General features: G+C 35.3%; 1 protein-coding gene across 1 annotated transcript in view; it reads left to right on the forward strand.

Moving 5' to 3' along the window:
- LOC129223413 (ATP synthase subunit gamma, mitochondrial-like) overlaps window positions 1–9927 on the forward strand; it is a 30156-nt gene extending 20229 nt beyond the window's left edge. The window contains exons 6-7 of the mRNA XM_054858008.1: window positions 3780–4000; window positions 8920–9927. Of these exons, the coding sequence (XP_054713983.1) occupies window positions 3780–4000; window positions 8920–9020 (322 nt within the window). The 3' untranslated portion in view covers window positions 9021–9927. The remainder of the gene's footprint in view (window positions 1–3779; window positions 4001–8919) is intronic.
- The last annotated feature ends 15931 nt before the right edge of the window (window positions 9928–25858 follow it).

The following is a 25858-nucleotide window of genomic DNA, read 5'->3' on the forward strand; positions in this document are numbered from 1 at the left end:
TTTGAAGGTTCTCGTTAGAAATATGTCGAAGAACCGGTGGTGCTGTAACCTGACACTCTTGCCAGACAATTATTTCCGTATAATCTTTAGCAGAGAAGTTAATTTTTGGTGTTTTAAATATTCTGCGTTTAGTGCTACTTTCAGCCTCTCTAGCTTTTTTTATTCTTCGTAATGCTAACTCCCGAATGTGCTCCCTATCATCAAACAACATACTGACCAGCAGGTTTTCTGGGTGCGCAAAAAAAGCATTTCTTTCGATAACAGAATACACAACAGATTTAAAGTTTTCGGGTAAAAATCGAGAGTACACAATCATTTGAAAAAGATGTTTGGCTGCTTCCTTAAAAGATGACTTTTGCTTGATTAAGAACCAAACTGGAGCGTACACTTTAACCACGTAGTTAACAAGTAATCGCAAATTTTCTGTTGGATTAAGAGTACCTACATAAAGTCTGAGTATACGATTAGCAGAAGTAAGCCATCTCGAGTGCGCCATTTTTCCAGGTTGGCGATTTGCCAGCTCAGGACTACAGAAACCAGTTGATACAGCTTGACAAATCTCATAAAGATATTTTTGATCCGTGCTTAGTTCATCAACCACATTTTTCGGCAAATTAGGCAAATTACCATCCACCGCGCAAAAAGACAATGTCATTTTATTTTCACAATCAGCTAACTGTTTTCCAACAGGTCCGGAATATTCTTTAGGACCCAAAGTGCAACCATCTAAGGTCAAGAATAAATGACGAAGGGGTAATTCGTTGGCATGAAGCATACACACACACCATTGCAATGGTCTTTCCAAATACTCCTCTAAATATTGAATCACGCCACCCTTTCAACCGGTGTTTATTGCAGTTCCGTCACATCCAACGCAAATCACGTCTCCTAAATTCAAGCATTGACCTTCTAATAGAGCTGTAATCGAAGTTACAATTGCCTTTGCAGTGCCACGACTTGGCGTTGTGTGTCCCAAATAAATTGATCCGGGTTCTGCTAAAATTGAGATGTGCTCTTCTAAAATTTCTTTGCGATGGTAACGAGCTCCTATTTTCTCATTTATCAGAGTCTTGTCTTTACGTCCATCAAAGTAAATGCTTTTTATAACAATACTTCCAATATCTTTGGAAGCTTCTTTCCGAGCTTTAGCTACAGCTCTGTGGATTTTGTTTTTATCAACAACTAGAGTTAAATCTTCTTTTGAAACCAAGCCGACATCAGCTAAAACTGCAGAAGCAACAGCAGCAGCAGATCGCGTCGACAAACCGTATCTATCACAGACCTTAGCAACTGTTGGCAAGATCAGTGTATTCCTATTTGTCGTTGAAGTTGATGGTGTCCCTGTAGAGGCCGTATTCGTCTCTGTTATGGGATACGTTTCTGGAGAAAATTCACGCATTGAATCGTCATAAAAATTTGCTGAGACAGAATCGTTATTTTCAGTAGAAGACTTTTTTGCTGCCCTTTAAAGTTTTCTCTGCTGTTGTTTCATTAATCTAGCTGTTTCTTTCTTATCGACACCTCTTATCACCATTTTCCTGTCATTTCTTTGATCCAACAAGAAGCTTCTCTCATTGATGGGAACTTTTTTAGGTTTTAAACACGAACAAGACTCAAATACAGGGCACTTACAAGCCGCAACGTCGAAGAGCTTCTCAGATGACTCTAAAAAGCACTTCAGTTTATTTTCAAAACTATCACTTCGTTTGCTTCTGGGGTATCGTTTCAAATTGACGTACTTTTCGAAATAGAATTTTAATAATTGAATTACTCGTTCCTTAGTTACGATTGGAATTGAAGCTTTTGTCCAAATGCTGTTGATTTTTTCAGAAACAATTGTATATATATCTGAACTGGAAGGGTCCTTTCCATTATGCATACATTTCTGTTCGCTCCTGACAAATAAAATAAATTTTATGACGTCTTTTACAGTAGGTATCGTTCATCGGTTCGTATCGTTCATCGTTCGTTCGGTAGGCTGCCGATCATCAAGTTCCTTGTAGGGTCCCAGTATAGCACAAGTAGTCTCACTACGTCTCGAACTCATTACTTAAAACTAACAGAATCGGCATATAACACTAACAATTGCAACTGTACTTTTATAGCATTAAAATTACTTTGGCTACGAAGAAAACACCCGTGAGTCAAGCCAAGAAAGCCCTCGAAACAAGTAAAAGGAATTAGCAAGTTGAAACCAAACAAAGTCGAAGTCGTCAGTAACATATTGTTGCATGGAAATCGAGACGTGGCGCCAAGCTTCGTGGACGATTCTACTGCGGAAATGGGGGTTATTCCCATATAGGCATTTACAGTAGTAATCACCATATGTTTATTTTTTTTTCTGTTCGTGTTGATATTACGAATCACGATCTTTTTATTTCAGCTGTCGAGCTTTTATAGTAAATTTATAACTTTATTCACAGTACTTCTTTTTCAGTTGCCATAAAAATGACAATTTTTCAAAACTTTGACGATCGGTAGAGCCCTGAAGATATAGTTTTATTCTATTTTTTAAATTATTTTTGTAATTTACGATCGATTTCGCAAATTTTGAGAGGTCTTGCATTAAGAAAAACGGAAAAAAAATTTTTCGGGACACCCTAATACACACGCCTACGTGCACACACGTAAGCCTACACACACACGCACACAACTATATACACGTAAGCACCCAGGAGGAGGGACATGCTTGGGCGGGGGAGCCATTTCTAGAAACAATAACTCTAACCAGTAGAGTCTTGTCGCCACTCGTGATTGCGAAAAACATAATTTTAATTCAAAGTTTCGGAATTCAAATTACAGTTAATTTTTTTATAACTTTTCTTTCATATTTTAATTTGACTCCTAAAACCCCCAGAGTTTTATCTATGAACCCTAGTGTCCTGGTTTACAGACAACTTTTCTATCTTGTGATTTAGCTTAACATGATTTTTAAAGCAATTTCTGTCTTACAAATATCTTTAGAAAATTCCATTAAAAAGTTTTGTCAGCGTTTTTTGTCGACTATACAGAAATCCAGTTAAAGGCGTTTGTTCTTACTCAGAGTCTTATTTTACAGAGTTTTATTATCGAAACACTTTCCAGTATTCGGCAGCTCCCAAAAGGAATGGTGCTTATCTTTCACTTTCTTTTCTTACAGCTTCTTATTTGTGAATTTTGAACTTAGTTCCCTAGTAAAGAAACATAAAGTAACAACATCTAAAAAGCACAAATTTGCAGATTACTGCAGACCAAGGGCCCCCACATAGGGGGGCAAGGAGGGGCTCCAGAAATGAGAACTTCCTTGTTTTTAGTGCTTTTTTCTTTGCAAAAATGTATAAAAATTTCTTTTCTAGCCATTAATGAATAAGTTATTAAAAATTTTAATATCTCTAATCTGTACTGAAATGGGTTTCCATGAGGAAAATATTCTGCTAAACCATGGGGAAAAATTTTGAGCCCCCCCCCCCCCCCCCCCCACCTTTAAAATTTTGCATATGGGCCCCTTTGCTGCAGACATATGTTTTGGTGTTTCAGGGAACACCTTTTTCAATGCAAAACGTAGTGAGCTTATGGATGAGAAGATATCCGGATGTTTTCCATCCATAAGCTCACTACGTTTTGCATTGAAAAAGGCGTTCCCTGAAACGCCGAAACATATGTGTGCGAAATTAACCTGCGAATTTGTGCTTTTTAGACGTTGTTACTTTACGTTTCTTTACTGTTCCGCGCAAAGGTGTTTATTGATCTTAGTCTCCTAGTGTTCAAAAACATAACACCTTCTGCTCCTCTTTCCTCAGATCTGTCGTATCATACGCCACATCTGAAATCCCGGTATTCAGTGCGGAAGCCATCTCGGGAGCAGAGAAGATCTCTATATACGACAGTTTGGATGCGGATGTCATCAAGTGCTACCAAGAGTACTCTCTAGCCAGCATGATCTACTATGCCATGAAAGAGAATGCCTGCAGTGAGCAGAGCTCCAGGATGACAGCCATGGATGGAGCTAGCAAGAATGCAGGTATGTACATTCATATTGTAAACCCTGAACTTTCCAAGCTCTCAGAGCTGGGATTTGGTAAGGTACTTTCACATGGTGAGAAAAAGCAACCTCATTTCTAAATATTGCAATTCCTTTTTAAACTTTCCAGAAATTATCTTCTGTTGATTCAGGCTCATTTCAGATTAGACATGCTCATTAGGGTGGTTCAAAAAAACTTTTTCAGCTAGAGTCCAGGACGCGCCCTTTTTTTAGACTTATTAATAGTATTATGCTGTAAAAGTTTTAGCTACTTACTAAAATTTAAAGAGGGTGCTCAATGACACCTAAATTTAACATTAACCATAGCATAAAATATTTCACAAATTTAGAAACATTTAATTTCCCCGGTAGTTTTTTTTTTTTTTTTTGTAAATAATTATTTTATTGCAATGTATATGCGTATTACTCACATATATTGTAATATGTAGTATTGTTTTTTCAGTTCAACATATTTTTAACCCCCCTCCCTACACATATGAAGTTTGGGGGAGGGGGTTGAGCACCCTCTTTCAGTTGTAATAGGAAGCTAAAATTCTTCTAGTATATTACTATCCACAAATCTAAAAATATTGAGAGGTGTCCTATTATCTAGGAGAAACTTTTTTTACATGTATTTTGGAACAACCCTAATGCTCATGCAGGAAAAATATTATTTAACCTTTCTGAGAGAGTATTTGTTTAAAGTAAAACAAGTTTATAGCAAGCACAACCTCGGGGCAAAACCTTGGCAATTCCAGCTTTTACATATGTATCAGTTGTTGCATGAAGCACCCTGTAAAAACTTGGAAACATGAGGGTTGTTTTTTTTTTCAAGCTCGGTTTGGCTATAAAAAAAACGGGGGAATATTCAAAAAAGATTTTACTATCAAAAGTAAGGTACAATGCATGTTATTTCTCCACGAAATCACCTTGACGATTTAGGCATTTGTCGTACCTGTGCACAAGCTTTTCTATACCTTCCTCATATAACCTTGCCACCAATGATTGAAAGTGATTTTTGACGGTGTTTTTGGGATCCAGCGAGTACAAAGTTTTCTGTGTTGCAACCATTCTATAACTATAGAATGTAGGGATGATCTTAAAACTTCTGGAAATTGCATCAATAGTTCGCTTATCGTGATTCTTCCATTTTCCTTAACCGCTTTGTCGACTCGTTGAACAAGGTCGTCTGTAGCCACAGACTTGCGTCCCAGACCCCTATCATCAAACGCATTAGTTCTGCCCTCTTTAAATTTTCGGCACCACTTACGAACAACACCAGAACTCATTAAGTTGTCTCCATATGCACGACTTATTCAGGGTTCCCACGGTCCTTAAAAGTCCTTAGAAACTCCTTATTTTTCACTTTCAAAAATAAGGGCCCTTAAAAGCACTTAGTTTTTGCACAAGGTCCTTAAAACCCTTTGAAAGTCCTTAGTTTTCACTACTACTGGCAACTTTCTAAACAGGGGCACTTTCTAAAGAAAAAATTCAAAAATGTCTATAATCGTTTGAGAACGAGGTTGTGTAAACATAATTGCAGGAAATTTTTGAAGTTTGGAGAATTAAGAGGAATGGTTTAAGAGTCCTTAGGAGTGTTTGAACCCTTGGAATGTTTTGAAAGATACTGAAGTCGAGAAAGAGTTTAGGCTGTCTTTAGTGACCTAAAAATATTGGAGAGAGGTCCTTTTTGTTGAAAAAATTGAAACAAAACTGGAGTCTTGAAAATGCTGAAGTATTAAAAGCTCTGTTTTAGGCTATTTTTGGGTGAATTAGGGAGAGGGAATTCTGAGGCTCTGTAAAGAAAAATTTTTGCAACTGAAATCTTAACACTTTTAGGCTGTCTCTTGTCTTGAGTAATACCAAGGTGAAGGGCAGAGGAATTCTTTGTAGAAAAAATTAAAATCAACAGCCTTAAAGACTCAACTGTAGGCCGTCTTTCATGTGTATAGGGGAGAGATTCGGGGCTTGCCGACAAATTTTTGAAGCTGGATTAAAACATCTCAGCTGTCTTTAGCTCTAAGCTATCTTTCTATAACTTACGTATTTGGAAGTTGTCTTACAAAAATGTTTCGAATTTGTACTCTTAAAATTTTGGATAGTCTTTGGTAGTGTAAAAATAGGGCGGGTGCTCTCTCCAGAAAAAAATCTGAAACTGAACCATTAAAAATGCAAATGTAAGCCATCTTCTGGTGAATTTATCACAAGGATTTAAGGGGCTCTCTTTCAAAAAATTTTTGAAGCTAGTATATTTAGAACTCTGCTTCAAGCTACCTTTGGTGATTCAAGAGTGAGGAAAGTTTTGGGCTCTCGTCCGAAAAATTTGATGTCTTAAAACTTTTGTATTGTCCTTGGTGATGTAAATATAGGAAGGACTTAGAAAAAATTCTGAAACTGGAGTCTTAAAAAATGCAAATTTAGGCCTTTGGTAAATGTAGGGGTAGGTGTTTGGTGATTCTCTTCCAGCCTCCGGAAATGTTTCAGAATTGATGATTTATCGACTCAATTTTAAGCTGCTATCTTTTGTTAAGTTAAGGGTTGGTGTGATTCCCCCCGACAAATTTCTGAAGCTGACCTATATGTGAAGAACACTACTTTAGGAAATTTTTAAGTGAAGTATGGGAGGAGAATTAGGAGCCACTCTGCCAAAAATAGTTTTAGTATTGAAGTCTTAAAACTGTTAGGCTGTGTTTAATAAGAGAAAAATAAGGCTCTTCTTTGAAAATTTTTGAAACTGAAGTGTTAAAAACGCAAATTTAGGCAAATTTTTGTGAAGTTTGTTGGGCTCTCCCTTAAAAATTGTTCGTAGCAGAAGTTTTAAAAACACTATTTTAGGCCATCTGTAGATTATTTAAGGTTAAGGGTATTCAGGCGCTATTCTGCAATTTTTTTGAAATGGAAATCTTGAAAGCCCGATTTAAAGCTAGCTTTTGTGAAGTTCAAGGACAGGGTAACTGGGGGATGTTCTTCAAAAGTTTTTAAAAACTGAAGTCTAAAAAACTAGTAGGCTCTCTTTGAAGATGTAGGGAGAGTAGTAAACTAATTTTAAATGGAAAAAAACATTTGTTTTGTTAATGAAGTTTTTGCATTCTTATTAAATAATGTTTCCTAACAAATCAACAGTCTCAATACAGTTTGTGTTATTTTTGCTCATTTTGCATAGAAAAAAATGCCTGAAATAGTATTATTGGCTAGGTGCATTCAAGTTACAAGGAGTAGAAATATAACCTTGTGAAAATGAAAAAATGGCTATTAGAGAAATCGGACCAGTTAAGTTGCACAGTGAGAAGTCAAGGAACATAATTTTCTCTTCCTGTGGTCAATTTGTGTATATCAAGGGCTAAAATTCACTTTCTTCAGTATGCCGGTATTGTAAAAGTTTGTGCTTGGAGTGCTGTGCTTATCTCAAAATTTATACTAATTATTAACAAGCAGTTCTTTTTAATATAAGATAATGAAACTTCTCTGAGCAGGAATTTCCTGTCTGGACTATTTTCAAGGAAGGAATTTGAGAAAGCTCTGTATGTGTCATCCTGCCCTGAATTTTAGCCCTTGAATAAATGATTCAAGATAGTGATTTATTAACTTCCTGTGTGAATATTTAATCATACTAAGAACTAAACTATTAAAATAAGTACTATTAAATTAGTTCTCCTTATAGAGATCTATTTAAGAATGTTTTTTGGAAAAAATTAAGAATTAAGCTTTTTTTTTTCTTACATCAACTATTTTTAGTCTGACTTTGCAATGTTTAAAATGTTATTTTTCTGCTGAAAAATGCTTAAAAACTGAGGCATATTTGTATGATACATATATATAGATTTAATAATAAATAAGTTGATGAGTAGTTGATATTTTGAGGTCCTTAATTTATTTCAAAAAGGTCCTTAAAAATCCTTACTTTTTGTTTTGGTAAAAGAGTGGGAACCCTGTTATTCTTTGATGAATTTCCGCTGCCCTGTTACCTTCTACTTGCAAGAAACGAATAACGCTTATCAATTTACATTTGGCGGGAGACTCAATAGAGACAGCCATGTTTTCGTGTCTGTAGCTCAACAGGAAATGGCAGATTGAACTTGACAGCAACTGAGTGTTTGGACAAGGTATGTGCAGTATCCTTGTATGCAAACCAGCCACCTGCCGCCCACCTGACTTTCCTACTGTGAAAAGGGAGCTTGAAGAAAAATCCTACGTATATTAGATCATTGGACCCAACCTACGGCCTGCATGCCATATGTGGTCCATGAAGCTGATTCATGTCTCATTGTTCTGTTCAATGTTACCAATGAAAAAAATACATTCTGGAAACTTCCAAAACAATCGATCATCTTCATTCGATATTAGAAATGACTGCTGTAAATTTGAAGTCAACTATTCAGCAATTGGTTTCTAAAAACAGATGGAAACTTATTATCAATGTGATAAAAATTCACTAATGGCATCAAAATTTCTTTCTTCGTAATTTCTTTTCCTTTTCGCTTGCTATTGAGAAAGATTTAAATATATTTAAGTTTTATATGTGTTCTGGCTCGCAAGAGTTCAACTGTAACTTGTGTCAAGTATTTCACTAAAATGTTACATCTTAGATACTTGAGCTACTAAGCAAAACCTAATGTCATATTTGAATTTAGTGCACCAAATTCGTTCGAAATTATACATCCTAGCACTAAAATGACTGTTGCCCTGTGTTATTAAATGACTGTTGCCCTGTCCACAGGATGAAATCAGTGGAGTCTTCCATCATTTGCTTTACAATTATGTAATTATTTATAATTTATTCATGCAATAATCTCTCGATTTATCTAGAATATGTTTTTGTATATTTTTGTGATTATTTTTCAACTATCCCTATTAATGATTAGTTTCTGCTTTAAGATGTAATTATGAATTTTGATTACTGAATTATTGCATCTTTACAGGTGAAGTGATTGACAAATTGACAATGACGTTTAACCGAACTAGGCAAGCTGTTATCACCAAGGAACTCATCGAAATTATATCTGGAGCTGCTGCACTGTAATACCTGCCTCCATCTAGGAGAGAATTGACATTTATTTACTGCCTACTTTATAGTCTACCACCTTTAGATGGAAATTCAAAAAAAAAAAAAGAATCTTTTCAATTCATCTGTGTCAAGATGATCTATTTACATCAAATTAGAAAATGGAATAAACTTGTACAATTTTGATTTGAGTGTATTATGTCTCTCTAGAAAAATTGCTTTTAGGTTACTTTAGGTTCAGTTTTATTACTCATACAGTGACGGATGGTTAATTGAATCGGCGGTAATTTGAATCAGCCCCTTGAATGAATCAAATCCTCAAAAACAGAATGAAATCTAACTTTAACATTACAAACCTGCAGGATAGTTAACTCATACATGTCGCTTAAAAGAATCAAGCTTATGTTGCTAACCATTTTCCGCATATTTATGTGGTGCAACTTGTTTTTCTTCTGCAACTTTCATTTAGTAAAAAAATATTTTTCTTTTCATTTTTCCTTCCTTTTTTTTTAAGTAAATAATGAGACAGGATGTAGATTATTTTTAATGACAGTTTTCTCAGGAAATGCAAAATTAAACCAGTCACACGGAGAGGGATATACTGTCGACGGGACTTCTTCGGTCTAGGGTTAGTCGCTAGTAGCATTGCAATGGAGCAACAAAGTGCAAAGTCTGAGGAATATAAGTTTTATGACATTGAAAAAAAGAGTGCTTAAATTAATAGCCACCTATTTTTAGCACTCAACATCAGATACATGTTTTGAAAAAATTCAGTTAAAATTTGAATTTTTTAATTGCTTTTTTTCATGATATTTTTTTTATTAATTCTTTAAATAATCAAAGAATTACTGTAAGTGAATGGCTTACTTTTAATGTTTCTTTATATTGTTTGATTGAAAATTAAATAAAGATATCTTAAATTGTATGTATAGTTCTGCATTGGAAAAAATTACATTTTTGCTTTATTGAATCAGCTACTTTATTGCATCAAAACTGTTTCAAACAAACATGATTCAAATAAACGGCAGTCACTGCATTGCAACTTATTTCTAAAGGGATTTTATTAAACTCCTTACATGTGATTGTCTCGAAGTCCCTTAAAGCAGGATAGGGTGAATGATATTACTCCTGAACAATGGCGCAGTGAAGGGGGGGGGGTGAAAATACCCCTCTGGGCCATTAGTTTTAACATAAATGCAAATCCTAATTCTTGGTAGAGTATGCATATGAAAGGGCTGCTTTGATTTTTAAAAATCCTCTTCAGAAGGCATTTTTATCAAAAAAAAAAAAAAAAAAAAACCCTCTAGAAGATATTTTTCATTAAAAAAAACGCCTCAAGTAGGTATTTTTCATCAAAAAAGCTCCTCCAGAAGGTATTTCTGGCTGCGCTAATGCTCCTGAGATTTATACTATGGAGATGTATCTACAAAACCTTACATCCAAGCTTTCCCCAACTTATAGTGACTACTGAATATTTATTGAAGGGAGAATAAAATACCAACAAGGAATTGCAAGATTTTCTGATGTGTTTAACTGATGTGGATTATTACAGCGAAAATAAATTGCACATGGGGGTGGGGGGGGTGATTTAATAACTATGAGAAAAAGAGACTATAAAAGATTCTTAAACGGGTGGTAGTGATGCAAGTGGTTTTATTTTTGTTGAGTACCACCTGTAAATTATGGTAAAGTTGGAAATTGAGGACATTCATTGGCCTATCTTCTGACCTGTTGGACTATCAAAACATTTATTCACAGTAATCTCGGTTGCTAACACAGATTCCTCTTAAATTTATTAGCTTGAAAACAAGATGTTTAAATGTTAAATTTTCTTTACTTTATCATAATTTAGTTAATTTTATATTGATCTCTTGTATGGTCTGAATCTCTTCTATTTATATCCATGGTTAATTAGCTCAGCCTGTTTCTTTTCTTTTTTTGATTTCCGGTAAAGATACTCTAAACGTAACGAATTAGTTTTTAAATGAGGTAAAACACCAGTAGTGGCCACTTCAAGATTACTTATATACTTTGAAGAAATAAATAAACAATAATAATGTGATATGTTTTTTTTTTTTAATACTTAATGTAACTATCATATTGAATCAATTTCATTCATTTGTTATTTGAATTTAAAGTAAGTAATGTTGTAAATTCTTTGGATGGGAGAGTGGAAGATGGCCACGACTGAAAATTTTAGAATTTGGATTGGCTACTAATGGATCAAATTTGAGGTTTAAGAAAAAATAGGTAAAAAAAAATTTAACAAATTGAAATTCTGGCATTTTTAGATCATGGGACAAAAGGATTTGGTCTATAATACGCTCATTGAGTTTCAAGAGAGGTAATTAATCTTGTACGCCCACAGTTTAAAAATACACTATTAGTGACCACAGTGAAGTATGTTTTAAACCTTGGAAGTGGCCACTGTTGAAGCACTGGCCACTACTGGTGTTTTACCTTAAAACATTCACCTGTGAAATGGATCAAACTGTCAGCTTAATGGATAATATTTTTTAGTTTTCCTAATAACAAATATTCCCTAAAAGAAATTTTCACAGTCCATTCCTTTTGAACCTGAGATTTTCTGGATGGCTTTTTTAAGACATAATGAAAGTTATTCAAACAACCGTCAGTTGTTTTTGCTGCTGGTCATGGAGCAGAGACAATAACTTTTCAAGAATTTTCTCATATTATGTTTGTAAACATAATTTATCAGTAAATATTTAGTTACTTCAAAAAGTTGGAAATTTAAAGATAAGATGATCAGCAATTGCCATTGTTAGTCATAAAGTTCTGTGAATGCAAGATTTTGAATAGTTTTGCACAGAAAGTCCCAAAGTGGCCCACAGAGGTCCATGTAGGGTTCCTACAGGTCCTTGAAAGTGGTTTATATCAGTGACCTGTTGCAAAGAGCCTATAAAAGTGCGTAATTTTGAACAAAAAGTCTTAAATATTTTGACAAAGTGCTTTACATTTGATTTTTTAAAAGCCTGTCAAAAAAAATTTGATATCCTTTTTAGTCCAGTCAATAGATACATTTTACCTTGCAAAAAATGGGGTCAAAGATTTTATTTTTTTAATTTGCACATATTGGTGCCGACATGGAAAAACCAAGTTATCCAACACGAAAGACCCCGGGAGAACTTTTGGGGGCCGAAAAATCACAAATTTATGACTTTTTTTGTTTTTTCCAAAATATCTTCGAAACGGTTCAACTTAGAAAAAAGTTTTAAATGTAAAGTTTAAAGAACATAAAATTTCCTACAACTTTTGTATTTGCAACGTTTTTGTAGCACAAATAACAAGCTTGCTATAGCTCTTTGAAAATAGGCAGTTTTCCTCCACTCCAAAAAAAAAAAACTTTCACACTGAAAGCAAGGCGTCATGATTATTAGAACTTCAATAGAAACTTCAGTTTCAGAGAGTTTATCGACAGTTAGAGTAGTTTGAGTTTCTTGCTCACCTCCCCCCCCCCCCCCCCCCCCCCCCCCCCCGCTATACACAGTAGCAATTCTGGCTGACAGATTAGTTCCCACACTCCAAAAACAAACGATGTATTATGAAACTGAAATACATATATACGCATTCATTTACAGCACATACGACGATGCAATAATAATTTTAAAAAAAACCTTCCCCACTGCTCACGAACTAACTTTTCTGACCTGCAGAGGTAGTCTTCATCAGACTCCAATAATAGATGATATATTGTTGTTTTTAACTGGATTACACAATATATACATTCATTTGAGGGATATAATTCGTACGTTCTAGTCTAATTATTGCAAACAAAGATGCGATTTTTAAATATTAATGTGAAGGAATGAATATTAAGCAGCTAATAAGCAAACAATCAACACAGTCATGCATTCTATGCTCTGATACAATAATAATAATAAACCCTCCCCCACCGCTCACGAACTAATATTTGTAGTCTGACAGAGGTAGTCGTCAGTCAGACTCCAATAACATATGATTTATATTGCAGTTTGTAATTGAATTAGAAAATCTTCTCATTCATTTAAAGCACATAATTCGTACCATCTATTCTATTACAAGCGAAAATGCAATATTCGAATATAAATGTGAATGAATAAATATTAGGGTGATAATAAGCAAACAATAGACATAAAAATGAATAAATAAAGGTACAATAGTAATACGTAATGAATACTTTGAAAAAATTCTGCAGAAACTGACATTTTGAGGCATGAAAAACCCAAAAGAATTACCTTACAAAATGAAAATCCAACTGTAGAAGATTAATACATACATCTAAATTACAGAGAGATTCATTCGACCTTAAAGCAAATAGAGAAATAACAACAAAATACGCTGTTTATCTTCTTCGAAGCCGTTTTGAAGGTCCAGGTTCTCCCAGTTCAGAATCTGTAGGGGGTAGAAAGAAGCTGTGGTCCTTTAATTGTTCATCTCCTTGTTGCGGTAATTCCAAAAGCTCCTGGAACAAATTATCTTCTTCAGCAGTCTCATCCAAAGATGAAATTTCTGCAACATTTTCACAATTTGTGCCACTGCAGTGTTTGCACGTGCTGGAGCATTTTAAACCTGCCTTGTGACAAGAACAGGCTCCAGTACAATTTTTCTTGCAGATACAAGATACCATCTTCAAAAGATTCTGAGTAACTGAATCTCTTTTCGTGTCAACATGCATTAGACCTTGCGTCCTGCGTTCCCAACCCCATTTCTCTGGATCAATTATGTTGCCCAACCAACTCTGAAGTTGGTGGTAGAACCAATATGAGTGATACCGTCCAGCATGCCCCCCCCCCCCCCGCACGTTGGACGTAGCCCTGCAAGATTTATCTTAGCCCTGTATACTAGTTTTATAAAAAGATTAAATTGCAAAGTATCCAAAGATAGGTTCAAATACTTTACGTCACCTGTGTATAATATTTGCAAAATGTTTTCTCCAGCTGCAGCTAAGGAAGGCATCATGATGACAGATTGGGTCCATAAATACTTCAATAGCTTCCTTAATTTTAGGAGGTGTTTTTTTTTTTTTTTTTTTTTTTTTTTTTGACTATTTTGTACAACTTAATTTTGCCTTGGCCAAAGATTGCCGAAGTCGTATCACACCCACTAGACGCATGGATGAAAAGAATATTGCTGGGGTTAAACTTAAAAGATTTAGTGGGGGAAAAAATAAATCACAAGCATTCCCTCTTCCAGGTTTTAAAAAGAACAAGTTGCTGAAAGGCTGTCCTAAAGCTGTCATCAGTCCTCTCGTTCACTATAACATCCTTTTCCATTTCTTTTGCCTTTGAAAGAGCAGTAAGTAAGTGAGTCGGCATCATCTTGAGTCTACCTGACTTCAATACCACACTCTTTGAAATATGTCTCAAGAAGTAGAATAAGACAATTCTTTTTGTTATAATTTGCTAGAAATCTTTCTTTAGGAATTTAGTTAACATGTTAGGTTTAACCATGACTTCAAGGGAAGAGATTGATTGCTCATTGATATAGCGTTTGTGACAGGCAGTGTGAATTGCCACTTCTTTTAAGAACTTCAAAAAACGCTGATGTTCTTTATTTTGCCGTTTTGCGCTGCATCTTTGAAGTTTTTCTGTTCCCTTCTCCTTCACAATCTTTATTTAGCATTCATGCAAACTGATTTCAAAAAAAATAATGATAATAATAATAAAAAAAAACACCTTGGTCAGGCGTAATCATTTCTAGGAAAAAAATTGTAATTCAGAACACACAAATTGATAAAACACTCTCGCGCAAACCCTGAAGTGACCAACATGAGTAGCTATTGAGTCGATTCATCTCATTTGGAGAAAAAAAAAAGGGGGGGGGATGGAATGGGGGTGTTTTGTTCAAACTAAAGGGAACGGAGGCATTTACCCTCAACTGTGAAAGACAAATGATTTCCAAGGTCAGACTGCCGGCGTTTCTCCTTTTTTCCTCCGTTATCCGATGCGCTTTCACGCACTTCGCTGAAGGGGTTCAGAAAAAGTGTGACTTTCAAGAAGCGGTAACTCGCTTGCTTTTCATGCTACAAAAATGTTGTAATGACAAAAGTTGAAGGAAATTTAATCCTCTTTAACATTTGCATTGGAAGTTTTTTTGTAATTTTAACCATTTTTGAGATATTTTGAAAATACTACAAAAAGTCACAAATTTTTGGGGGTTTTCGGCCCCCAAAAGTTCTCCCGAGGTCTTTCGTGTTGGATAACTTGGTTTTTTCATATTGGCACTAGTATACACAAATTTAAAAAATAAAATCTTTGACCCCATTTTTTGTAAGGCAAGCCCGTTTTTTTCTACCTATTGACTGGACTATTTGTCTCATTCATCTCTCTCTCTCTCTCTCTCTCTGCTTGTGCGTTTAAATTGAAAGCCCATTTTTTATTTTATTTATTTATTTATTTTAAACTGAAATTTAGAAGTTTAATGAATTACTAAGGAAAACTGCTCATCTTTGTTGTTTTGAACTGTTCTTTTCCCTAAAATTAATGTTTATTAAATATCTTCAAGAAGTCTCTGCTCCTGCTTTCTTTCTTCTTGAGATGTAGCAGTCACGAATAATGAGAAAAAAGTTCCATTGCTCAACCCCCGTTTGAGCTATTGGCACTAAAATTCAATCAGCACCTGTAACCTCTAGGGTCAACGTATGGACCAAATTATGTTCGATTCCACTCGTTACTTCCTGAGATAAAGTAGGCTCGTGTGACGGAGAAAACGTTCGATTCCTCCACGCCCTTAGAGGAGATGGCGCTAAAAACTGATGTGCTTCAATTGATTTGAGATTATATATGGATACAAAATTTTGTTCTTGGAGTAGTTTCTGCTCTAGAGTGGTTTCAAGAAAATAGTCCCCCCCCCCACACGTACAGACACATTTTTCAAAAATGGCCAAAATGGACTTGCACACCTCAATAAAAAACGAAGAAATCCTTTGGAAGTCAAAAATTTTTACAAATTCAATACTTTCTTCTGCATTTTAGATAAAGAAGACAGTAAAAATGTGTGTTGACAGGGCTGCCCACCTGGGAAAGGGAAGGGGGGTCATGGCAGGTTGTTTTTCTTTTTTAAATTATTAGGGGGTTGTTTTGAAGGGCATTTTTTACTTTGAGGGGGGCGTGCCCCCCCCCCCCACAAATTTCGTGATGGTAACTTTTTACTATTTCTGAAATACCTACATTTACACTAAAAAGAATGAAATAAAAAAATTTGAAGAAAAGAAAAAAATAGAACCAACTTCAAAATTGCTCTAAAAAGTGAAAAATAATTTTATTCTTTAAACACCATCGACTATACTTTTAGAGATAACTTTTGAAGTTGACGCAAAAACGATAGATAAAATCATTCACTACAATCTCCACTACAACTATCAATTTAACCAGGCCCAATTTCTTCACTATCACCTACATTGGCATTGATAACATATTTGAGTAACGATATAAATGTTTCGTTCCTAATTTTGGATGATTTTCTGAAAAAAATATGAACGAAGCATGGTAACACTGGATTTTACTTTTTGTTTTTGCGCCAAATTCAAAAATTATGTTTAAAAGTATTATCGATGGTGTTTAAAGAGTAAAATTATTTTTCATTTTTTAGAGCGATTTTAAAGTTGGTTCTAATTTTTTTTAGTACTTTATGATTTAGTACATTACTTTTAAAACAAAAGTTGTGTAGTGCGATGCAAAAAGATAGCTGTTTCCAGCGGTTTCCGGAAACTACTTTTGAATAAAGTTAAAAAAAAAAAAAAAACAAGAATGGTTCAAACAAATGGGACTGGTGCAAACCGTACGTGAATACATAAGCGGATGCAATGAGATATAATCTCAAAATTAACTCATTAGTTCCTATAAAATTGAATCCTATAATAAAAATAAGTCTTCCTCTTCTGTTTAAAAGATAATCTTCATCATGTAACATGTTTGTCTATGAAAAATTTAAAGCAAATGATGAATGTTCGAGTAATAATTAGAACACTACCTAATTCGTCATTTTAAGTTATTTTTAACCGACTTCAAAAAGGAGGCGGTTATCCGTTCATACCGTATGTATGTTTTTTTTTTTTTTTTTTTTTTTTTTGTCCACTCATAGCGTCTTACCTAGTGAACCGATTTTGATGATTCTTTTTGTAATGGATAGAGGATGGCTCAACTTAGGTCCCATTACTTTGTTTGACCATATTTGTTCATTAGAAAAAAAGTTATGGGCAAAAAACCGTGAATTTCCCTATTAAATGATTAAAATCATATTGTAACGAAGTTCGCTCATTTCATCCGTGGATAACGGTGGCTCAGTGGTAGAATTCTCGTCTCCCACACGAGCAACCCGGGTTCAAATCCCGACTAGGACAAAGTGAATTTTACTAAAATTTCGTTTCTACTGTTTCCCGTATTTTCTCGAATGTTCTGTTAATTTCTGTATCTTTTCCAAGTCTGGAAAGTTCCAGCACTTTTTCAAGTTGTATATAAGGAGATGTAACGTTCATTCGTGGTTCTGAATAAAGATCTCGAGTGGAGACTAACGATTATTCGCTTCATTTGGCTTTCACATTGTCTTCGCTATCTTCATCTATGCGACAATATGAAACTCATTGTTATAAAAGTTTGGTGCCATATAACTGTAACATTAATAGTAATTGTAATGATAATTTTGAATAAAGGCTTTTCTAAAGCAATACAGTGATATAGAACCGCACTTCTTACTAGGTAACTTCTTACTTTTACTGAAATATCTACATTTACACTAAAAAGAATGAAATAAAAAAATTTTGAAAAAAAAAATAGAACCGACTTCAAAATTGCTCTAAAAAGTGAAAAATAATTTTATTCTTTAAACACCTTCGATAATACTTTTAAACATAATTTTTGAAGTTGGCGCAAAAACAAAAAGTGAAATCCATTGTAACCATGATTCGTTCATATTTTTATCAAAAAATCATCCAAACTTAGGAATGAAACATTTATATCGTTACTCAAATATGCTGTCATCAATGCGTAATGCATGTGGTAGTGAAGAAACTGGACCTGGTTAAATTTATACTTGTAGTTGAGTTATGGCTGTGAATGATTTTATCGATCGTTTTTGCGCCAACTACAAAAATTATGTTTAAAAGTATTATCGAAGGTGTTTAAAGAATAAAATTATTTTTCACTTTTTAGAGCAATTTTGAAGTCGGTTCTATTTTTTTTTCAAAATTTTTTTCACGTTCTAAAAGAAGCAAAGACTTACGTCCACTGTTTTCATCAGATCTCTTCCAAATTTGGCAGGGAGGATCTTTTACACCGGGGAATAAGGATCGTACGCAGGGATGCGGAGTCGTAGGGAAAATGGCCGACTCCGACTCCTGGATTTTGAAACGTCCGACTCCGGCTTTTTTTCTTTTTCTTTTCCCCCTCATGGGAATGGAGAAAAACCCTTAAAAAGTGATTGAAGTACGAGTTTCTTTTTATGAATTTTTTGGTTGTGTTTTATTGCGAACCATTCATGCATACAAAGTTGGAAATTCAATTTAAAAATCAAATTTCCAATAGTTGCGATTTTAAAAGTATTACTCAAAAACTCTTTTTTTTTTTTGAAAGAATGAGAAGGATTAATTTGCTGTTTTTTTAATGTTTAACAAATTATTGATGATCAAATCGTGTGAATTCAATTTTCGAAAGCTGTAACTTTAGAGAAAGAAGTTTTCTTACAAAGCCCCAAGGTGACACCCATCTGAAGGGGGGGGGGGCATCAAAAATTAATTTAAGAGTTTATAAAAAATATAAATACTTTAATTCTGAAAATTTTCCGAAAAATATTTTAAATTATATTTCCTCCATAAAATTTCAATGAAAACAGGATACTATGTTGCTGGAAGAGGATGGGTACATATGCGTCTGGAGTAAATTTTACACAAAATGCGGCGGTATACAGCTTTGTACAAATAGCTTTGAAACTATACCTACATTTCTTCTTTTCTCGATTTTTAATTTAAATTTAATTGGCTGCTTTAGAATTAACTTTAATGTAAATGTTTTTAGGGTTAAGTTCTATTGAGCGTTGTAATCAAGAAATCATATACTGATTTTACTTCATACCTTTTAATGAAAACCAAGTTTTTAGAATAGTCTTGAGTTTTAAAAAACATTTGTTACATTTTATTGGATCTTTTGGATTAGTGCTTTCTCGCCAAAACCTATTTGGATTTGCCGCCCCGCTCCACAGAAGTACGGGCCCCGACCCCGACTTACCCCAGGGATACATTTCTTTCACTGTTAACTGGAATCAAAGTTTAAAAAAAAATACTATTTAAAAATGGTTACTTCCGATTCAAACCTGCTTCTACTTGCAAATTATCAGGACACAAAACCTTTGCTGACAGTTACAGCTATTAGTTAAAGAAAGTTGTTCAAGCAAACTAGCGGGTCGGCAGAGGTAACTGAAAGTGAAAGAAGTTGCCAATGACAGTTGTTTTCTTATTAGTAGGTCTTCATACATACATTGAACCGATTTGTAGTTAGTTTTTTTTCTTTTTTTAATGTAAGGGGTGTCAGTGAAAATTAGAGAAAACAATAAGCCCGGAGTTGGAATTGGCATGTTTACCAACGACTCCGACTCCTTCACCCCAAAATCAGTCCGACTCCGACTCCACGGCCCTGATCGTAGGGGGGGGGGGGGTCGAGCGTCAGAAAAGTACCAAACCGTTTGAATTCAAGCCCCCAATTTCAAGACCCGAAAATGGTATTAAATGGCTCTTTCTACGCGGAAAAGTTATCTGATTGGTTCCATTTTAGTCTCATTTTAAGATTTTTTTCCCGACCGGATTTGAAATCACCAGGGACCTAAAATAAGCAACAAAAAAGTTGTAAGCATTTTTATGTAAGGGAAAATCAATTTTAATTTCGAAATTTATCATCTGCAACGAGGTCGGTATTAATAATCTTTGAAAATCATTGAAAATAAAATTATATTGCCATTCATTTCTTGTTTATGAACAAATAATATTCTTGCTTTTTCTTTGAGGCTTTTCCTGTAATCGGGAAAATTAAATTTGTTCTAATTTTTAGTTATTTTTCCTTGAATTACTAATTTTTTTGCACTGCCGGCAGAAGATAATCAGAGATTTCAGTAGTATTAATGAAGACTTTTCTGTTTAATCTAATCAGGACTTTTAGATTTGCTGTTAACTTTGTTTATGAATGATTTATGTTGGTGGGGATTGACCTCTTTCTTCTAAAGGAGACCTTTAGAAATTTATTCAAGGGGAAATTTTTTAAAGCTATTGTTCCAATTCTGATGAGGGTTGAAAGAGAGAATGTTGATGTTATTTTTTAAAAAAATTTCTCATTCTGAAAGAGATTTTTTGTACTATTTTCCTTATCTAGATATTTTTAGAGGGATTGTTGACGGTATTTGAAAACTGTAACCCTTATTTTAACAGAAATATTTAGAAACAGATGTCCTAATCATAATAAATAATTTTAAGGATTTTTTTTTTCTTTTCTAGGGAAGAGTTTGGGGGACTAATGGGATTTTTTAAGCTGCTGTGGTCCTTACTTGATAGAGATGTTTAATGACTATTGTCCTCACTCAATAAAGATTTTTTTAGGAACTAATGTCGAGATTGTACTAGGGATTTTGGGGGGCTGTTTTGTCTTAACTCTAATGAGGATTTATTCAAATTATCTTTTTATCTGTATTTATCCTTATTCGGTGGGATATTTTTACTTTAGGGTAGTGTAAACTTTACGAAGTTTTCTCATTGGAATCGGAATTTTCAGGGACTAAGGTCCAAATTTTAACGGGATTTTTAGAAACTATGTCGCCATTATTCCGACGGGAATTTTTTCGCTATGTTTTTTCTGTTATTTAACACAGATTAATGAAGACGAGTCACTTGACAGAGCTTTTAGTTTCGAATAGGCCGTGCAACGCCTGGCGAAACAGCTATTTAAATGTAAAGACTGTGTTTAAAAAATAATCTTTTTAACGTTTTTCTTTTGCTAATTCCTAAAAGTTTTTACAAAATCGAGCTGTCTCTTTCTTACACCGAGGACTTGAACTGTCTCACAAGTGATGTAGTGATGTTTCTAGAAAAAAAGTAGAGGCTTAGAACTAAAAAATCCTTGGGTTTTGGTATTTATTTTTCTTCTGCTCCGAAGATCCTTCTTCAAATCTTTCTGGAGTAATGCAGCTCATAAAGCACGACTACTGCACGTTTTGACATAGTCAGGCGAAGGTAAACCCGATTCGCAATCACCTGACAATGTTGAAGGGCTTCATACACACACACACACACGAAAGGTTTCATCTTGCTGCTGCCAGATTCCGACGCTGGTTGACAACTTAGCGTAAAAATTTTTTTCCAACCACACCCCACGCGAAAAATGTACTACGCCTTGTGGATCAAAATCCACTCAAAGCAAACACTGCGTTTTAATTTTTAGAAAAATATTTTTAATTATTTATTTCGAAGAGTTATTTTCAATAACATGCTAAAATGAGAGAATTCGATAAACTTCTCTTTTAACATCCTTTTACAAAGTAAAAGAAGTATTGTATTCGCAAAAAAAAAATTTCACCCAAAAATCGGCCTTAATTACCATTTTGCTCGCCCCCGAATGAATATTGAGTTTTTTTCCCAACCCGACCACACGTGGATATATGCCTAAGAACGCATAGACACACGAAATATCCATTTCGATGATCCCCGAATTAATATAACGAGTTTTCTCGCGACGTCCGTATGTGCGTATTTATATACGTATGTGTTATATATATGTTTATGAACTTAGATGGTTTTGAAATAAGGACATAGATGAGATTCAGTAAGATTAAGTTTAATAGTGCTGCGTCATAAGCACGCACCGCATGATGGATGATGAAGTGAACAACAACGTTGGTCAGGGAGCGGTTGCAGTTAGAGGTAGAATAGCGATTCCGATTAAATAGATACATGACTAACTATAATACATGACATCTCCCTTTTTTTTTTTTTTGGAAAAAAACACATATATATATATATATAAAGAACACACAAAAGTAGTTGAAGAGAAAAAAAAAAAAATTCCGAATATAAAATACAGGTGAAATCAAATATAATAATAATAAGAAAAATTACAATTATCATCATTATTATCTAAATACCAATGTTTAATTGTCTCTGAACCTTGATGGGGGTTTAATTAATCGGCCCGTACGGGTCGTTAAGGTTGTAGCAGCAGGAGTCTGAGTCACAGTACAAGAGCTAGGTGTTACAGTTACTGGAGTAATAATCTGGTTGGTTGTTGGGACTACAAACAGATCCTCTGCCGTTGATTCATTGTTGATGGGCTGTGCAGATCTAAAAATTTTAATGTGAAAACGATTTCTTCGATAAACTCTACCGTTCTCAGCTCTCACGCAGTAAGAACTAGGCTGAGGTCCAACCTTGCAAATTTTTCCTTTGCACCATTCTTTATTATGCTGAAACAATACTACTTGGTTATTATGCAATGGCTCTAACGGGCGTGTATGCAGGTCATATTTATGTTGACGTTGTTGCCTCAGATGTAGACGATTTTGGACATCACTACAGTCGTAATGAGGTTTGAGCAGTGACGGTAGAACTGGAATCAGGGTGCGAATCCGACGACCCATTAAGATCTCAGCTGGAGAAGGCAGACCATCCATGGGAGTGTTTCTGTACTCCATCAAAACTAGATGAGGATCCTTATTGTCTTGAGCAGCTTTGTTGAGGCTTGATTTGATGGTTTGTACACATCTTTCAACCTGTCCATTTGAACGGGGGTATCCTGGGCTAGATGGGTTGTGGAGTATATCCCAACTTGTACAGAATTCACTGAACTCTTTGGAATCAAATGGTGGTCCATTGTCTCCGACAATTTCTTCAGGAACTCCAAAACGAGCAAAGCAAGTTTTCAAAGCATTAATAACTGTGCTAGCTGTTGTGTGGTGCAAATGTTGCAATTCAATATATTTGGAAAAATAATCAACAATTAAAAGATATGTTACTGATGAGAGGTGAAAAAAATCAATTGCAACCTTTTGCCATGGTCGCTCAGCAAGCTTTCTGTCTAACAGTGGTTCTTTGATGTTTGACCTTTGGTTTTGTTGACAGATGGTACAGTGTGAAACCATATTTTCAATGTCGGTGTTCATACCTGGCCAGTAGAGAGATTGACGAGCAAGATTTTTGCATGACACTATGCCTCGGTGCCCAACATGGAGATGTTGCAAAATATCTTCACGACAAGACTTGGGAATCAGCAATCGCTGTCCACGACAGATGAGGCCATTCTCTATATGCAGTTCAGATTGGCAATGCCAATATGGTTGTGCTTGTAGAGTCACACTGTGTTTATTCTGGGGCCATCCATTTGTGATGTAATTTCTTACACTTTTAAGTTCTGCATCATTCTGCGATTCCAGACTGATTTTATCAAGCTTGGATTTTGATGCTTGTACCAGCAAGGAAACCATTAGTTGAGCAGAGTCAATATCTGATGTTGAGACAGGATGTGCTGGCAAGGGTGCTCTGGACAAGGCATCAGCGACAGCTAAATATTTTCCAGGAACGTGTGTTAGTTTGAAAGAATATCTCTGAAGCCTCAATAACAGTCTTTGCAGTCTAGGTGATATTTTTTCAAATGGTTTGTGGATTAAGCCTAGGAGGGGCTTGTGGTCAGTTTCAATTTCTACATGCTGGCCAAAAACAAAATAATGAAAATGTTCACAAGCATGAACAATAGCAAGGAGTTCTTTTTCGATTTGAGAATACCTTGACTGAGCCTCGGAAAGAGTTGCAGAAGTATATGCAACTGCTTGGCGATTCTGGAGAAGAACTCCACCAATTCCAAAAGAACTTGCATCTACAGAGAGCACTATGGGTTTATCTCTGTCAAAAAATTGGAGAATTGTAGATGACTGTAGCAAGTCTTTAACTTTTGAGAATGCTTCATCATGATGAGAGTCCCAAATCCAATTTGTGTCTTTCTTTAGCAGATCTCTTAAAATAGACGTTTCCTGTGAGAACTTAGGCACAAATTTCATGAGATATGTGGCCATACCTAAGAATCTCATTAATTCTTGTTTGTTGGTAGGAACAGGAAAATCGGATATTGCTGAAACTTTTTTAGGATCAGGAGAAATACCATCTGGTGAAATTATATGGCCTAAATATTGTAGCTTAGAAACAGCAATCTTGGTCTTATCTTTGTTTAGTTTCAAACCACTTTGCCTAGCAATTTGAAATACCTTTCTTAGCTTTTCACAATGGTCTTCTAGGTTTGCACTGTACACCATAATATCATCAAAATATGGAGCGATGTCTGGACAACCTTCAAAAATGTTGTCCATGGCCATTTGGTACACTTCCGGCGCACAGGATAAACCAAAAGGCATTACGAGGAAACGGAATCTACCAAATGGTGTAATGAAAGTACACAGATCAGCACTTTCTTCGTCTAGTTGGATATGGTAGAAGGCATTTTTTGCATCTACAAGGGAAAAGATTTTTGAGCCCTTGAGCTTTGATAAGAGTTGATCCTGCGTTGGGATTTGATAGTGTTGTCTCTTGATGTATTTGTTGAGAGGACGAGGATCAAGACAAACTCGTAGAGAACCGTCTTTTTTAGGAACCACAACTATTGGATTAACCCAATCAGTCGGTTTTGTCACCTTTTCAATTATACCATTGTGTTCCATTCTCAAGAGTTCATCCTTGAGTTTATTTTCTAATGCCAATGGGATTTTGCGTGATGCAGCTATAACGGGAACTGCATTTTCATTTAAAATGATTTTATGTTTCCCGGGTAGGCGACCCACACCCTCAAAAATGTCACTATACTCTTCAATTAATTTTGACAGCTTAGGTGTATAAGATGTGTTAGGAGGAGGAACGCTATTATTAGATGAATTAACATTTGAAACACACTTGGTAGAAACACTGTTGATGCACTTTCCACTTTCTTGTGATGTGGTGTCGATTCGTTTGATGAGATTTAAATGACTGCATGCAGCCGCACTTAGTACTGGCTGCACACTAAGATTCACTATGTGGAAGGTAAGAGCATAACACTGATTATTAACTTCACACTGTAAAACACTTTTACCAACAACTGGTAAGGCATCACCCGTATATGTACACACTTGAAGAGATGTTTGAACAAGTGTTGGCGAATTTTTGAGACTTTTAAATATAGAAAAAGGAAGCACATTTACTTGAGCACCGGTATCCAACTTGAAAACAATGGGGAAACTATTTACAAAAATTTGTTGAAGCCAATCACAATCAGATGATGTTGATATTGTCCCAATGTATGCCACATTAGGGTTAGAGCATTCAATTGTTGACACTTGCGAGTGCTGTTTTGGATGTCTCCTTTGCTGTCTGCAAACGCTAGCAAAATGGTTTTGCATTTGGCAGTTGTGGCAGGTTTTGCCATAAGCTGGACAATTCCGGGGAGCATGTTGTGACCCACATCTGGAGCATGGTCGTTTTCTCTGCACTTGAGATGCATTTTTCTTGGCAGGATTTAGCTTAAATTGGTGTGTACTTGTGCTTGAGTTACCTTGACCCTGGAGCTTCTTGGATTTTTGATGGCTGATTGCATCAACTTGCTTAGATGAAGATTGCTGTGACATTGCAAGAGAGTGCAATTTTGAGAGCTCAGCTGACTTGCAGATTTCTACAGTCTTTTTTAATGAGAGTTCTGGTTCCCTAAGCAGGCGTTCACGCAAAACATCATCGCGTAACCCCTGAATTATGCGATCCTTAATGTTCCGATCGTAAGCAGCATCGAACTCACATTGATCTGCTTGCAGCTTGATTTCTGTAACGAACGAGTCGAAGTTCTGACCTGGTTTCTGATACATATTGTTGAACA

Source organism: Uloborus diversus, chromosome 5 (assembly GCF_026930045.1).
Source record: "Uloborus diversus isolate 005 chromosome 5, Udiv.v.3.1, whole genome shotgun sequence".
Taxonomy (NCBI): Eukaryota; Metazoa; Arthropoda; class Arachnida; order Araneae; family Uloboridae; genus Uloborus; species Uloborus diversus.